This window comes from Megascapheus bottae, chromosome X (assembly GCF_031878675.1).
Source record: "Megascapheus bottae isolate mThoBot1 chromosome X, mThoBot2.hap1, whole genome shotgun sequence".
NCBI lineage: Eukaryota > Metazoa > Chordata > Mammalia > Rodentia > Geomyidae > Megascapheus > Megascapheus bottae.
Window position 1 is genome coordinate 104,764,292 of NC_143547.1, and position 15,361 is coordinate 104,779,652.

Below are 15,361 nucleotides of genomic sequence, written 5' to 3' on the forward strand. Positions count from 1 at the left end.
GTGTTTTTCCTTTTCTTAATAAAGTGTGACCTGAAACACTTGTGTCCCAGAGTAAGAGAAGCACACGGCCATGATCTAGGGCAGAAGCTGTTTATTCTGTGGTCTACCCATCAAGCAGGCTGGGATGCTGGGGTGACAGGAATTCTAGGGGACAGCTGAGGTGGCCCCAGGGAGAACCTAGGCCTCCACAGCCCGGCCGTTGATGACGTGGATGTGACGGATGATGTCCTGGATAGCTTCGGATGTGGTGCCCTGACCCCCAATATCCGGAGTGTGCATCTGGGGAGACAAAGAAGCTTGGGCCCATCAGACCTGCCAATGTCCACCCTTACCTCTCAGGTAACCCAAGGCTGCCTAACTGTCTCCCTGGTACTGTTACTGGGAGGGCAAGAGGACCAGAGAAGGCCTAAAAACCCTACCCGACTGAAACCTGTGTTGATTGCTAGGTCCAGCCCCTCAGGCTGGCCACAGCAGCTCAACACTGCACAGAGGAGGGAAGCCTCACATTTTCATTGTCCATGGATGCCAAGACAGCTTTGCGGATGGAACTGGCATAGGAGTGCAGCCTAGAAGAGCAGAAGATGCAGCGTTTGGTTGCCAGGGCCTAGAAGACTGGCTGAGCCCACAGCCAGGCGTCAGGGCGCCTCTTACTTGAGGTGGTCCAGCATCATGCAACTCGCCAGCAGTGTGGCGGTGGGGTTGGCGATGTTCTTGTTGGCAATACTCTTGCCAGTGTTTCTTGTAGCCTGCAAAGGACAGGAGGGACGTGTGAACATGCCCACGTATATAGAGTAGGTGAAGAGACATGAGGAAAGGGGATGGGGGAGCGCAAGGGTCCACAGATTTCTCCCAGAATGCCACATATGCGAGCAGCTCAGCAATGCTGATGGTTGCCTGGCACTGCCCGGGTTGTGAATGCAGCCCCCCCCCCCCGCAGCTGTTGAGACAACAAGGAAAGGGCAGGGCTGCCCCTGGACACTCACCGTCTCAAACACTGCATATGCATGGCCATAGTTGGCCCCAGCCACAAGGCCTGGACCCCCGACCAGCCCTGCACAGACGTTGTTGACAATGTTGCCGTAGAGATTGGGCATCACCATGACATCAAATTGCTGGGGCCGTGATACCAGCTGCAGGACAAGGAGGGAGGTCACTTAGAGAGGCAGGGGTACACAGGGCAAGAGGCTGTGGAGCCCGGGAGGCTAAGAACCTGCATAGTGGTGTTGTCCACAATCATGTTCTCAAAGGTGATCTGGGGATAGCGAGCTGCCACCTCCTTGCAGCACTGGAGAAAGAGTCCATCACCCAGTTTCCTAGGCAGAGGTGAGAGAGGGGAGACACATGATACCATCTTGGCCGATCACTAAAGTTAGCTGGAGGGGCGAAGTGTGCCAAAGGCCATGGAAGTCTAAGAACTAAGCTTTAACTTGCCCCCACCTGCACAACGGGCATAATCCCACCCCATCTTCCCTGTGAATGCACTCTGGCCAGGGTACAGGCCTTTGGAGACACCAGGGTACAACCCTGGGCATGGCTGCTTGATGGGCAGCCACTGTCTCACGCCTGTAATCCCAGCTACTCAGAAGGCTGAAATCTGCGGATCACAGTTCAACCCCAGCCCAGGAAGGAAAGTCTTTGAGATTCTTACCTCAATGAACCAGTATGAAGTTGGAAATGAAGTGAGACTCAAGGTGTAGGGTGCCAGCCTTGAGCAGAAAAGCTCAGGGACAGTACCTACACCCTGACTTCAAGCCCCAGGACTGGCACGAAAAAAAAATAACTAAAATAAAAAGGCCGAGTAAGCACTTCAAGAGCTGCTTCAGGGGATGCAACATACATACATGATGTTGGCCTTATGGACGGCCGTCACCTTCTTCCGGCCACTCTCGTGGGCCAGCTTGAAGGCATACTCAGCAATCCGCAAGGACTTGGCCTTGGTGATGATCTTCAGACTCTCTACCACTCCTGTCACACTCTGTGAAGGAGCAGGGGAGAAGTGAGGCATGATGGGAGCTCCACAATGTGACCCTATCACTGAGGACTTCCGGTTTCTCCCTGGGGCATCAGCTTGACCTTTTCTTGCTTCCTTAAGGTCTCTCCTCAACAATGACCCTGTGCCTTGTAACCACCAGTGTCTTATAACCCACGAGGGTCCCACAACTTGGCTACCTCATGCTCCAGGCTGCTGTATTCGCCCTCTGTGTTCTCCCGCACAATGAGAATGTCGATGTCCTTGTGCCGGGTCACCACTCCCGGGAGGCTCTTACAGTGAATGACATTGGCATAGAGATCCAGGCTGGTGCTGGAAGGAGGGCAGAGGAGAGAAGAGGTAGGCTATGCTGGAGTGGCATCTTGCCAGAGTCACAGCCCTCTCAGTGCAGATTCACCAGTCCACCCCATGCACCGGGCTCTCACCGAAGGATGTTGTTGCGGGATTTGTGGGAAGGTGGCAAGTTATGATTTGTTTCGATGTTGCCTGCAAAACAACAGCAATACAAGCAGGCTGGATAAGAGAGCCCAGGCTTAGCTGTGCTTCCATATCCCCTGCCTGACCAGGGAACATGCACGGAGCTGCTCTAGCTGCAGGACAAGGTAGCTTTTAAGAGAGCAATATTTCATGGAACACTAGGATGTAATCGGCAATGTAGGCCCCACATGGGCAGAAGGTACGTGTGTGTGTGTGTGTGTGTGTGTGTGTGTGTGTGTGTGTGTGTGTGTGTGTGTGTGTTTTAAATAGTGGGTATATCAAGGACCTACTAGAACACCTGGCATATAGTAGGTACTCAATGAATATTTATCAAATGGATAAATGATTTCCAGTTGGCCAGGAAGCTCTGCCACTCTATGCTCAGGCTTCCTCCACCTCAACAAAATGTAACCAATCCTGTTTATGCACAGCCTGCCTAGCCAAGTTGGCACTAACACGGTGACCTTTACCAGGTTTACTGCCAGGTCCCAAACCACCACACTACACAATCCCCAACTCTGAGCCACATAGTGACTGTCTAGAAAAGGCCACAAGTAGACCATAGCTTGGCTGTACCAGGCCTGGCCCTGTAGCCTTGGCACCCAGAGGAGGGAAAGCGTAGATCCTTTGAGGCTAGGGACAGAAGCTGCTGCAGAGGGCAGCCATAAGGAGTTAGGCAAAAAGGTCTTTGTTAGCTCACCAAGACTGCCTGCTCCTCCAATATGCCCCCTACCCAGGCTGACTTCACATAAACTAGCAAGGGCACCCTGTGCCTGGCAGTACGCTCGGGGGACTGCCAGTACCTGGGGCTCATATGCCTTAGACACAGATGACTGGTGTTGTTGAGGCAAAACAGGGGAGGCAATTGGAATACTTGTCTGCAACATCAACAGCTCTACAGCCAAAGCCAAGGCAGCAGGCAGAATGGCATCCCTGCGTGGGTCTGTGAAGAAACACTCAGGACCAAAGCTGGTCTGGGCAGAGTGCTGTCTAAAGAGGAGGGCTGGATGGAGGTCATCAGCCTAGAGACATCAAGGTCTTAAGAGTCACAGTGTCACAAAGCCCAGACAAGCTACACAGACTAAAACGATGACAAATCTGTCCAGCCAGAAGACCCCTCAACGGAAGCCAGGGGGCCCCACAAGTCTAGTCAGTGGTAAAAAGGGATCTTTTTTATTTTGCCAATCCCAGGCCTGGGTATTGTCCCTGAACTTTTGTGTTCAAGCCCAGTGCTCCTTGAGCCACATCTCCACTTCTGACTTTTTATGGTTAATTGAAGGAAAGAGTCTCACATTATTCTTTTAGTTTTCTGTACCCTTTGTCTCAAATGTAAGCTTATCTGATCCTTGGAAGGGAAAGAGAATCACAGAAACAGTAGGACAAATGCTGAAGTAATGAAACAATGATACTCACTAGACACTGTTGGAAATGAACTTTACAACTTGGGGTTAAGGAGAGGAGCGGGAAGTGGTAAGCAGGAGAAAATGAGGGAGTAGGCAAAACAGTATTTAAAAACAAATGTATAGCCAGGCACGGTGGCTCAAACTTGTAATCCTAGCTACTCAGGAGGCTGAAATCTGAGGTTCGAGGTTTAAAGCCAGCCTGGGCAGTAACGTCCTTGAGACTGTTATCTCCAATTAACCATGAGAAAACCAGAAGTGGTGCTGTGGGTCAAGGGTAGGGTGGTAGCCTTGAGCTGAAGAGCTCAGGTACAGCACCCAGGCACAGAGTTCAAGTCCCACAACAGACAAAAGACAAAACAAACAAATGTCCTTGGCCCACAGAGTGCCCTGGGTTCGATTCCTTGGTACCACCTACACACAAAAAGCCAGAAGTGGTGCTGTGGTTCAAGTGGTAGAGCATCAGCCTTGAGAAAGCCCAAGAATAATGCCTAGGCCCTGAGTTCAAGCCCCATAATGGAAAAAAAAGAAGCTCCATAAAAAATACATACATAAATGAAAGTACTTGGAAATGGTGCTATGGCTCAAGTGGTAGAATGCCCTTTAGCAAAAGAAGCTCAGGAACAGTACCCAAGCCCTGAGTTCAAGCCCCAGAGCTGGCCAAAAATAAATAAATAAATGTAGGTACTCATTACTTACTTATGTAACTATAATCCTCCCCCACACCAGCCTGTCATCACCTTTACAACACATTTTTAAGAAGAAAACAAAGGAGTTTCACAGAGCCCTGCCCAGGCTGCCTTCAAACAGGACTCTGATCTCAGCCTTCTGAGTAGCTAGGATGACAGACGTGAGCCACTGGTGCCCAGAGGTAAAAGGAATCTTCCTCAGCACTTCAGCCTGGCCCCAGAACTCACCCTTCAAGGCTACGCGGTTGCGGCGGATAGCCATGATGGCATTGCGGATGTCCTCTTCATCGGCATTGGAGCTCACGTGCACTTCTTCAAAGTCCACAGGCACACATGCATGCCTGCAAAGGAGCAGCATAAGGCAGGATGGCCTAGAGCATCTGGTGCTTCCTTTAGGAAGCCCACCCAGGCCAGTGCATGCCAAGGCCTCTTCCTTCTTTCCTGCCCCCTCTGACCTGGCTCTGGCTGAGAAGGGACTGGGCCCACCCTTTCCAACTGATAAAGTCATCCCGGAATTCAGCCTGAGGAGAGGTATTGGAATACAAGGCCTCCCTGCCTCCATTTCACCAGGCACTTGAGCAAGCCCCAACTGGTGGGTTCACCCTGCTCATGTTGGAAACCTCTGGTTAGACCCAGGGCACAACCGTCCTGGGGACAAGTATCTCCATACCTGAACACAGACTTTACGTGCAACATCAGCTCTGGTCCAATGCCATCCCCTGGGATCATAGTCACTGTGTGTCGCCCGCCATACTTAGCTGATGGAGGCTAGAAAGAAGGAGAAAGGGGAGGTGAGCCTTTGGGTCCTTTACATGTGTCCAGGGGCTTCAGGCAGTTCTTTTCTTCCCATCATTACTGGTCCCAAAGGTCAGCCAACCTTAAGGGGCCAGCTCGGGCAGAGGGGAGGGGCTTTCTCCATCCAAGACAGAGCCATTCTGCCAGGGTTAACCTGGTCAGCAGCAGCCCACCTGAACATGGGATAACCCCAAAGCAGCTAGGAGCCCCAGAAATCTAGCAGAGAGGAGGAACAGAATACTCACAATTGTTTGTTGCTAGAGGGAGGACAGAAAGGAAGAAGACACGTATCAGCCAAGGTTGGAGGCACAAGGCAGTGACCAGAGAACCAAGGCCTTTTCCCTGGAGACGCTGTCTAGCACAACTCAGGGAAGGGCGAGGTGAGTGACCTCTGGAGACCATGCCTCGGAGGGAAGGACACGAAAGCCAGGGAACAACGAGGTGCAGGCACATGTGTACACACATGTGTACGCATAGCGTGTATACATCAATGTGTATATACACGTGCAGAGATACAGAAACACACACATGGGCATGCACATCTCAGAAAGGTACTTACTGAGGAGATGTTCCTCCGGAGAGCCTGCCAAGAAGAAAGCAAATGTCAAGGTTGCTTGTCCAGCCCCAAAAGTCAAGTTGACAAGAGCTGGAATTACCTTGCTGAAGGAAGGAGTCAGTTTATTACAAATTCTTTCTTCTGCCTCCCTCCCTCTCCCCCCTCTGTGTCTCTGTCTCTCTTTTGCTTTTTTCTTGGTTATGGGGCTTGATCTCTGGGCCTGGGCATTGTCCCTGAGCTCTTCAGTTCAAGGCTACCATACCCTACCTCTTGAGCCACAGTACCACTTCCCATTTCCTAGTGATTAATTGGAGATAAGACTGCTGTGCCTGGGCTGGCTTTGAACCACGATCCTCAGATCTCAGGCTCCTGAGTAGCTTGGATCACAAGCCTGGCACCTGCCTAGTTTACTACAATTTCTTTACTACAAACCCAGAACAGTCGCTACAGTAAATCAGAACATGGAAGTAAGAAGATAATATCGTATTGTTGTCAAATAAGCCCTTCAGAACAGAAATCAGATGCATTGAGTACCCGGGCACTGGTGGCTCATACCTGGAATCCCAGCTACTCAGGACGCTGACATCTCAATGATCATGATTCTGTCAGCCCAGGCAGGAAAGTCCATGAGAATCTTATCTCTAATTAACCACCAAAAAAGCCAGAAGCAGAGCTGTGGCTCAAGTGGCAGGGAGCTAGCTTTGAGCAAAAGAAGCTCAGGTAAAGCATCCAGGCCCTGGGTTCAAATCCCAGGACTGGCACATCAGAAAGCAGTGTGCAGCCATTTTCTGAAGCCTGATGCTAGAGAGGAATACTAATAAGTTCATGGCCTGGGTGGATGATGAATGACCCACCATCGATAAACCACCTCCACAGGTTACGATTGTTGTTTTGCTCCCTCCCCATATACAGAGCAGAGCCCATGCTGACTGGTCTTCTGCTGTTACTCCTAGATCCAACACAGTATGTGGCCCAGAACTGGAACACAAGGAGCAATTTTATCAAAAATGAATAACAAGGAGGTCTGTGAGATCTCGGTGCAAATCTACCATCTGTTACTATCAAGATAGCTAAATGTTCCTGTCTGAAATCCCTGGGAAGGGGCCAGGTGCTGGTAGTTCACGCCTGTAATCCTAGCTACTCAGGAAGCTGAGATGTGATGATTGCGATTCCAAGCCAGAAAAGTCCCCATGAGACTCTATTCTCCAATTAACCACTCAAAAAACAGAAGTGACACTATAATATGACTCAATGTCTCAAAGTATTAGAGCACTAACCTTGAGCAAAAGAGCGCAGGGACAGAGCCCAGGCCCCGAGTTCAAGCGCCACAACTTGACAACAGGAAAAGAAAAGAAATCTATAGAAGGGAAGCATTGACTTCATGCAACTGCTAGAAGCTAAAGCAAGAGATTTGCACACTGTTTATAGGCCCCTATACAGAAGACGAACCTGTACTGAGGCACATGCAGAACTTGACCTTGCCAGAACACACCAGCCCAGCACATCAGAGTTCAGAGCTGGTGTCCTTGGGGGATGAGGGCTGACTCCTGAATTCCTCTTGGGCTTTGGTTGTGGTTGTGAGAAAAAAAAAATCACATTCAGTGAAGTAAGCCAGACCCAAAGGAATATAGGCTCCATGACTTCCATCATTTTTAACAGTTAGAATATGTCTAGGATTCTCGCCCAGTCAAGGATCACAATAGCTCCAAAGCTATGTACATATGGCCATAGAGTATGAGGCTAAGCCAAATGAACTTCAGGATATGGAAAAAAGAGGTTTATTTGCGATTGTTATTCTTATTTTCTCTTTTTTTCCCTGTTAAGGTTTATCTCATCTTGTTACTGTATCTTACTTTGGTATCTGTTATACTGGATATATGTTTATTTGCTTATTTGAAATAGGGAAGGGAAGGGGAAAGAGGATGATTAGGAGGGGGTGGAGGAATGGAAAGTGGGTGGAAAAACATGGGAAAGGTTATCAATGTTCCAGAAGCAATGTACCTACTACCTGATGAGTGTAACTGTAACCCCTGTATACATCACCCTGACAATAAAATACAAAAACTTTTTCAAAAAGAACTTCTGTGTGCCTGGACACCAACCAGTAGCTCATGGCTATAGCTACTCAAGAGGTTAAGATCTATGGACCCTGGTTCAATGCTTGACTGGGCAGGAAAGTCCATGAGACTTGAGCAAAAAAGCTGAGTTTGAGGTTCTGAGTTCAAACCACAGTACACACACAGACACACACAGGTACAAGCGTGAAGAACCTGAGGAAGGAACTAGGGGTACAGTCTAAGTGATAGAGCATAGGCCTAGCTATTGTTATACCTTACGTTCAAATCTCAGTATTACCACCAAATAACTTCCAGAAAATGGGTGTTGGAAGCCTTCACCTAGAATCCTAGCTCCTGAGGTGGTTGAGATCAGAAGGATCCCAGTTCCAGGGCAGCCTGGGCAAAAAGTTCACAAGACCTCCATCTCAACCAATAAAAAGCTAAGCATGCTGGCCCCCACCTGTCATTACAGCTATGCATCAAGCACACACAGATGGCTCACACTCAGGCTGAAAAGCTTCTGATAATAAGGAAAGCAAAAAGGCTGCGGTGTGTGGCTCAAGTAGTAGAGCTGAAGCATAGTCAATTCTACACGAAGTTCAAACCCTAGTACCTGGGGGGAAAAACACTTGTGGAGGGCTGAGAATGTAGCTTAGTGGTAGAGTGCTTGCCTAGCATGCATGAAGCCCTACGTTTGATTCCTAGGTAGCACATACATAGAAAAAGCCAGAAGTGATGCTGTGGCTCAAGTGGTAGAGTGCTAGGCTTGAGCAAAAGAAGCTCAAGCCGAGCCTTGAGTTCAAGCCCCAAGATTAGCAAAAGCAAAACAAAACTTGCAGAAGTTGCCTAGCTGCTGAAGCCCATAGGGTCTCTGGAAATGCTCTATTTGCTTCTGTCCTCACATCTGCAAAGTGGAAGAAACCAGATTTTAAAGATAATAGCATAAAGTATTTGCCATTTCACCCAGAGAACAGAAGGGGAAACACAGGAAGAGGAAGTGTCCCCAGGGAATGTCAGCAAAATCATGGAGCTGTAGGTCAGCATTGACAGGATGCTTTGAGAACATGAAGTCCAGTTCCTCCACAGGTCAGAGGGGACATTGAACCAAGAGCGAGGAGGTAACTGCTCCAAGGCCATGTAGTCGGTCGGTGGGGTAGCAGGGACTGGAGGTCATATCTCTTATTTCCCAGCGCCAGTGTTGGCTAGCTGCTGTTAAGCAGTACTAACCAGAACCTAAGGTATTCTCACTTTAACCAAGAGAATTGTAGCTGAATACCTAGGAATGCAAATGGAGAATTGGGAAGCAAAGCCATAGCAGCCTCCAGAAGCGTCAGAAACCCTAGCTCCCTCTTATTACAGGCGCTTGAGGAAAGGGAAATTAGAGGCTCTAAGAATGTGACAGGTAGGAGGGTTGATTTGGTAACGTCTGATTTTACACCTCCGCGGGGACAGATGACAAAACCGTCCAGGAGAGGGAAACCAGAGGAGGAACTGAGTCCATGAACGGGATACCTAACGCGGTACCGGTAATGCGGGTCGGTGCACGTGATGGCCTTAAGAGAACAAGGCCAAGGACACTTAGGGCAGTGACACTCAGCCTCTGAAGCCCACTCTCTCGAACCCTAAGGAACCCCTGCCACCTGACACAGACGAGGGCCAACTTGAGTCAATTTCCCACACCGACAGCGGAGGAGGCCAATGAACCCCGGAGCTGAGCATCTGCCCGCCCCTGCCGGGAACCGCAGCCAATGGAACTGCAGGCCGTTTCCAGACCGGCGGCGCCGTCCTGGCCGCAATGAGGTGTAGTTTCTTGGCGTGGACTGCAGCTGTCGTGTAGCCTGCTCCCCTACTCACCTCCCAGGGACGGCCGAACACGGCTGGCCTGAGCACTACCTTTGCAGCGCCGCTGACGGCAGTGGCCACCTTGAGCGCCATGATGGAAAGTGACAGCCGCAGCAGATCTCAACTTGAACACACTGTTCTCGCGAGAGTTCGACGAAGCGCGCTATACAGGGGAAGGTGTAGGCGTTGCATTGAGCACGCGCACAGCCGCGCCGGTTCCCACGCCCCTTTCCGGTGTTTGGAGTGTCGTGGCCGCCATCTTGTGGGGGGAGCACAGCCGGCAGTGCCCCTGGCTCGGGGAGGGGACACGTCAGTGCGGCCAGCAACGTCACACAGTCTAGCCTAGCCCGCCGGCACGCGATTGGCTGCCGAGGCTGCTTACGCGTCGCGCTTCCTCATCTGCTCCGCGTGTTCAGGGCAGTTTGCTCTCTTTTCCCATCGGCAGAGAAGAAGCGATGGCGGCGATGGCATCTCTCGGCGCCCTGGCGCTTCTCCTGTTGTCCGGCCTCTCTTGCTGCTCAGGTAGCGGCCTGGCCGGCGCTTGCTTCTGGCGAACCTCTGTCCCGTGGCAGGTGGCGCTGGGGGGAGGAAGGGTGCGGGCAAGGTGGGGGTCTGGCCGTTACCGGGGCCTGTCGCTGCGGGGCGCGGCGACCAAAGTGCCACACATGTTTACCCACCAACCAGGCTACTGGCAGAAGCAGGCACATCTTTTTCTCTTTTGCTCATGGGAGACTCTCAAGTCCTGCACCGTGTTCCCAGCCACCGCCTCCCATCGGGAAGATGACACGTCCCTGCTTCTCCTGCTCGCTAACCCAGTGGGTAGCTGGGACGCTAGCAAGCTCTCCAGCGCTGAGCAGTCGCTGTGAGAGACGGGGCTGCCAGGAAGGAGGTAGTGCGGGCCTGGCGAAGCTACCCCAGGAAACTCAGGGCGAAGGGAGACAGGCACAGACTGTCCCTACAAAAGGGAAGAGAGCATGGCAAGTTAGGTAGGATGCCAAACAACTAAGCAGGGACCTGGAGTGCCACGGCAAAAACGGGTGAGGTTACTTTCCTCTTTCGACCAGAGTTCGCAATGAGCCACAGTCCCATTGATTTATATTCATGTTATCTTCTTAACACCTGGTGGCGGAGTTGAGCTCAGCCTGGACTCCGGGGAAGTGTTTGGGAGATTGTTAAAGCCGGCACCCTCGCCCCAGGCCATAACCAGGGCTAGTTTGAAAGAAACAGCCTAGCTATAAAATGTGATAGAAGCTCCTCTGTGTTCACCATAGGGCGGGTGTGTGTGGGGTGTGTGTGTGTAGGGAAGCCTACCTACTGAGTCCTGAGAATAACTTCCGGCTTCCATTCCCGGGCATCTTCCTTTAGCTACCCAGACCCTCAAACAATCATTCTAGCAAGATATCACATTTGGAGAGCAATTGGTTGAGACCTTTCGCACTTAAAGTACTGTGGGATGGTTACACCTTTCTTGTGGCTGCCTAGTTTACTGAGACAAGTTGTGTACTTGGATCCAGAACCTCTTCTGTTTGTGCCTTTTGGGGAACACTGGGACCAGCCTTGACCTGTCAGCTGTCGAGTTGCAGAGATCCTTTTCCTCATCTTGAAACATGGATTGCCAGCACCAGCTTTGAGTCTCTGCTGAGATTGCTTTCAGTAACCTCTTGGGGGACACTGAACAGCTCTGAATCAAGGCTGGCGCAGCCATCTTGGCCTCTGAGGTGCACAGACACAAGTGGTACAGTAAATCCACTTCCTGTGCTACCCAGATGCCTACTTCCTCTTCCCTACTGTTAAACTGAGGTCCATCTCTATAGTCTTCTTGCTTTTCCCAGAGCTGTTTTGGATCATTACACTAGTCCACTGTACTTGAGTGCTGGAATTTCTCTCCCAGATCCCACCTGGCTGGGCAGAAGGACCTGTGTGTATGATTCAGTATGAAAGGGAGAGCCCAGCCAGGCCCTTTGTGTCCTCAACCCAGCATTCACAAGAGTTGGCTTTGCCTCTTCCCTGCAGCAGAGGCCTGCTTGGAGCCCCAGATCACCCCTTCCTACTACACTACTTCAGACGCAGTCATTTCCACTGAGACCGTCTTCATTGTAGAGATCTCCCTGACATGCAAGAACAGGGTACAGGTGAGAATGTGGGAGTTTGGCCGGGAGGGTGCAGGGCAAAGCCAGGAACAATGCTCCTTACCTACAGTCAACAATCTGACTGAGAATCTAGTAACAGTTAGGATAAGGCTTCTTATTCACAGGGGCCTGGAAGGAGATCAGGGCACAGGAAGACATCTCCGCAAGTATTTCAGGAGTAGTTTCCTGACATGCTTTGTGTGCTTTGCCTACATTCATTAGCATCGGGTAGACACCCTACTGTTTCCTGAATGAATGTCTGGAACTGCAGAAATCACTGGGGCTAACCTCCAGGCCCCTAGTTCCTTTTCTGGTACTCTTTACCAAGGTATGCACCTATGTGAATTTTTCTTTTTTTTTTTTTGTTAGTCATGGGGCTTGAACTCTCAGCCTGGGCATTGTCCCTGAGCATTTCAGCTCAAAGCTACCGTCTTACCCCCTGAGCCACAGTCCCATTCCCAGTTTTCTGGTTATTAATTGGAGATAAGAGTCTCAAGGCCTTTTGAACCTAGATCCTCAGACCTCAGCCTCCTGATTAGCTAGGATTACAGATGTGAGCCATCGTGCCTGGCTGCCATGTGAATGTTTTGTGAACAACAATGAGATTGAGGAGCCATTAACTCATATTCCCAAAAGTTCTTTGAATTTTGGGGGTATACTTGCGAAGCGTACTTGGTCCCCAACCCTAGCACTTCCCTCAGAAGGTGTGAGAAATGAAGAAGGCATTTCTGTCATCCCACCCTGTCCGTAGTCAATACTGTGGTCATTAGGCCAGGACAGGCTATAATAGGGAGGGAGACACTTAGCTCCCCAAGGGATAGTGAAGGGGAAACTTAGTGACTGTATTACTAACGTGGTTCTGGGTTATTGTTGGCCTATTTTTGTGCTTAGTTTTGTGGTTAGAGAACGTGACTCCCTTTGTTCTTCCCATGAATGCAGAACATGGCTCTTTATGCTGATGTCAGTGGAAAACAATTCCCTGTGACCCGGGGTCAGGATGTGGGCCGCTACCAGGTAAGAACATCAAGTCCGGGGTTGGGGAAGACTATGTGCTCCTGCTTGTAGTTAGGACTTGATGCAGGAGCAGGGTTCCAGAATTTGGGGCCTGCTTGCAGAGCCGATGTGCCAGCATTGGCAAGGTAGTCCCTCCTGTGTCCATGATGCCCACTTCCTGCTAAACACCACCACCCAGGTGTCCTGGAGCCTGGACCACAAGAATGCCCATGCAGGCACCTATGAGGTCAGATTCTTCGATGAGGAGTCCTATAGCCTCTTAAGGAAGGTGAGTATCGTCTGGATCCTTCCTGAGTCCCCAAGGAGGGAAGGTATGCCCTGATCCCACAGCAAGCTCTAGCCTGCTAACCTTTCCGCCCCCTTCTGGAACTTCATTAGCATCCTCACGTGTATGGGGGCAGGATGGGCAGAGGAAGTGTTGTCCTGTGTTCCTGCCCTACCTGCCCCTTCCTTCTCTGCTACCTGTTTTCTCCCTTTGCTGTTCTGTGACTCGGGCCAGTGCTGTTTCTCCCACCCCTCTACCCCACCTGGCCAGTCTACTGAGCACTTCTTCACTCTATCACCTCCTTTTGCAGGCTCAGAGGAATAATGAGGACGTTTCCATCATCTCACCCCTTTTCACAGTCAGTGTGGACCATAGGGTAAGTAGTCTCGTTATGGGAACACGGCTCACCTCATTGTTTTGGGGTTTTTTTTGTTCTGGGAGTTAGGGCTGACGGAAGCCTCCCATCTCCCCATAGTGTTGCTTTACCTATTTGTCTGTCATTGGCCAGTGTGTGTTTTTGTGCCCAGAGACAAGTGGCCATAAGTTCTTTCAACAATAACCCATCAGTCCCCCCAACTGAGCTGACTTCCTTGTGCTCTTCTTTCTTGCAGGGTACCTGGAATGGGCCCTGGGTGTCTACTGAGGTGCTGGCTGCAGTAATAGGCCTGGTGATCTACTACCTGGCCTTCAGCGCAAAGAGTCATATCCAGGCCTGAGCGCAGCACCCCAGCCCTCCTTTACTTCTTTCAATAAACACTCACTGCTCTTGGCTTGTGGTTGCCATGCCTTGTAAACCTTCCTCCACCTTTGCCTTCCTGTGTCCCCTTCTCTGTGCCCTTGTCCTGGTTGCCTACATGGTTTGGGACCAGGGCCGTCCATGTGACCTCTTCAGCAAAGACTTTTTTTTACCTGTGCCTCATGTAGTCCTTGTGACAGAGCTGGGTCACCATCTTCTTAGGGCCATCAGGGTAGGAATGGAGAGTCCTTCCTTCCTTAATTTCTCTCAAATCTAGCAATCAGCAGCATAGGTCCTAACCATCATCTTTGTGAAGGCTCCTGTATATTTGTATAAATGACACCGTGCAGACACCCCTGCACATACTCAGGTGCCAACTCACCTCAGCCCTCCCACAAGCCCACTTTCCAGGCTTGGTGCGTACTGCTTCCTAATCACTGGATGATTGGTGTTCTTTCATGGTACGGATGGTGAGTGAGATAGTAAAGTCTCTAGGCCCAAAGGGGCTGGCCTGACACAAATCCTAGCAAACCCATCACACATATATGCCTCACAGTGCCTTTGTTAGGGTGACAATGAGATCATTGGAACCAGGTGACAGCACCCTGGCAACTGGGTCAACTACGAGGATAAGGGCTCCTCAGTATGTAATGCCTTCCTGGACTCTGTCCTAAGGCACTGGTGGGATTGGAAGTTTAATGTGAGGTTGGCCTGAGTTCACCAGCCAAAGGGTGCCAAGGGTTCCCACCCAGGCTAGGGTAAAGCATGCCTTGGAAAGTGGGCAGAGAAGACAGGACCAGGCCACATATACCAGTTCAGTAGATGAGGTTTCTGATTCCAAATAAAGCCCAGTGGGGGAATAGCTGCTCCCTGTTGTGCCTAAGGAGCAAATGGCAAGTGACTTCAGCAGCTAACTGCTTGCTCTTTTAGGTTCTGGTTTCACCATCTGGCCCAATGGCAAGTGAGAGGAATTCAGGGCCTCAGTAACGATGTGCCACCAACCCTGCTGACACTTCCACTCCCTCCCCTAAGCCAGCCAAAGGAGCCCAGGCTCAGCCCAGTGGAGGGCTACCATAACGTGCTGCACCTTTCTTTGTGTGGCAGTCAGGGGTGAGGCTGTAATCTTGTGTCCCAGCCTTCCCAGCAGCAGCACAATGCAGCTTTGGGGAAGGGCCCCGATTTACCACTCACAACCATTTGGGCCTATCATCCATCACCAACTTGCTGTTGGACTCTTCATGTAGGGATAACAAAGATATCTCTTCTCCTGGCACAGACAAAACAGTTCAATCAGAATAAACACAGGGAAGACACAATTCAACCAAGTAAAAAGGCTGCTTGCTTTATTCTTTAGATGCAGGTGGGGTGGGGGGAGTCTGCCTCTAAGCTGGGCATCCACAAGCTTGAAGGG

At 50.7% G+C, this 15,361-nt stretch overlaps 2 protein-coding genes across 6 annotated transcripts; one reads left to right on the forward strand and one right to left on the reverse strand.

The window, feature by feature from the left end:
- Positions 1-76: 76 nt before the first annotated feature.
- Idh3g (isocitrate dehydrogenase (NAD(+)) 3 non-catalytic subunit gamma) lies at positions 77-9,940 on the reverse strand. Of its 2 annotated transcripts, XM_090326354.1 has the most exons (13): positions 9,819-9,940; positions 5,911-5,934; positions 5,597-5,608; positions 5,227-5,324; positions 4,785-4,897; positions 2,416-2,476; positions 2,170-2,302; positions 1,842-1,975; positions 1,211-1,313; positions 984-1,130; positions 652-746; positions 506-566; positions 77-279 (listed from the first exon to the last, which is right to left on the reverse strand). In XM_090326354.1, the coding sequence occupies exons 1-13, from the start codon at positions 9,897-9,899 to the stop codon at positions 178-180; spliced, it is 1,164 nt and encodes a 387-aa protein (XP_090182480.1). In that variant the 5' UTR covers positions 9,900-9,940; the 3' UTR covers positions 77-177. The 2 variants fall into 2 exon arrangements, with proteins under 2 accessions (XP_090182480.1, XP_090182481.1); XM_090326355.1 differs by lacking the exon at positions 5,597-5,608.
- Positions 9,941-10,061: 121 nt separating this feature from the next.
- Positions 10,062-13,983, forward strand: Ssr4 (signal sequence receptor subunit 4). 4 transcript variants are annotated; one of them, XM_090326360.1, is made up of 7 exons: positions 10,062-10,328; positions 11,823-11,938; positions 12,875-12,949; positions 13,128-13,217; positions 13,328-13,338; positions 13,525-13,590; positions 13,826-13,983. In XM_090326360.1, exons 1-7 carry the CDS (start codon positions 10,262-10,264, stop codon positions 13,872-13,874), a joined length of 474 nt encoding a protein of 157 aa, XP_090182486.1. In that variant the 5' UTR covers positions 10,062-10,261; the 3' UTR covers positions 13,875-13,983. The 4 variants fall into 4 exon arrangements, with proteins under 4 accessions (XP_090182486.1, XP_090182485.1, XP_090182483.1 ...); XM_090326359.1 differs by having other exon boundaries at positions 10,064-10,328; positions 11,820-11,938; XM_090326357.1 differs by lacking the exon at positions 13,328-13,338 and having other exon boundaries at positions 10,069-10,328.
- The last annotated feature ends 1,378 nt before the right edge of the window (positions 13,984-15,361 follow it).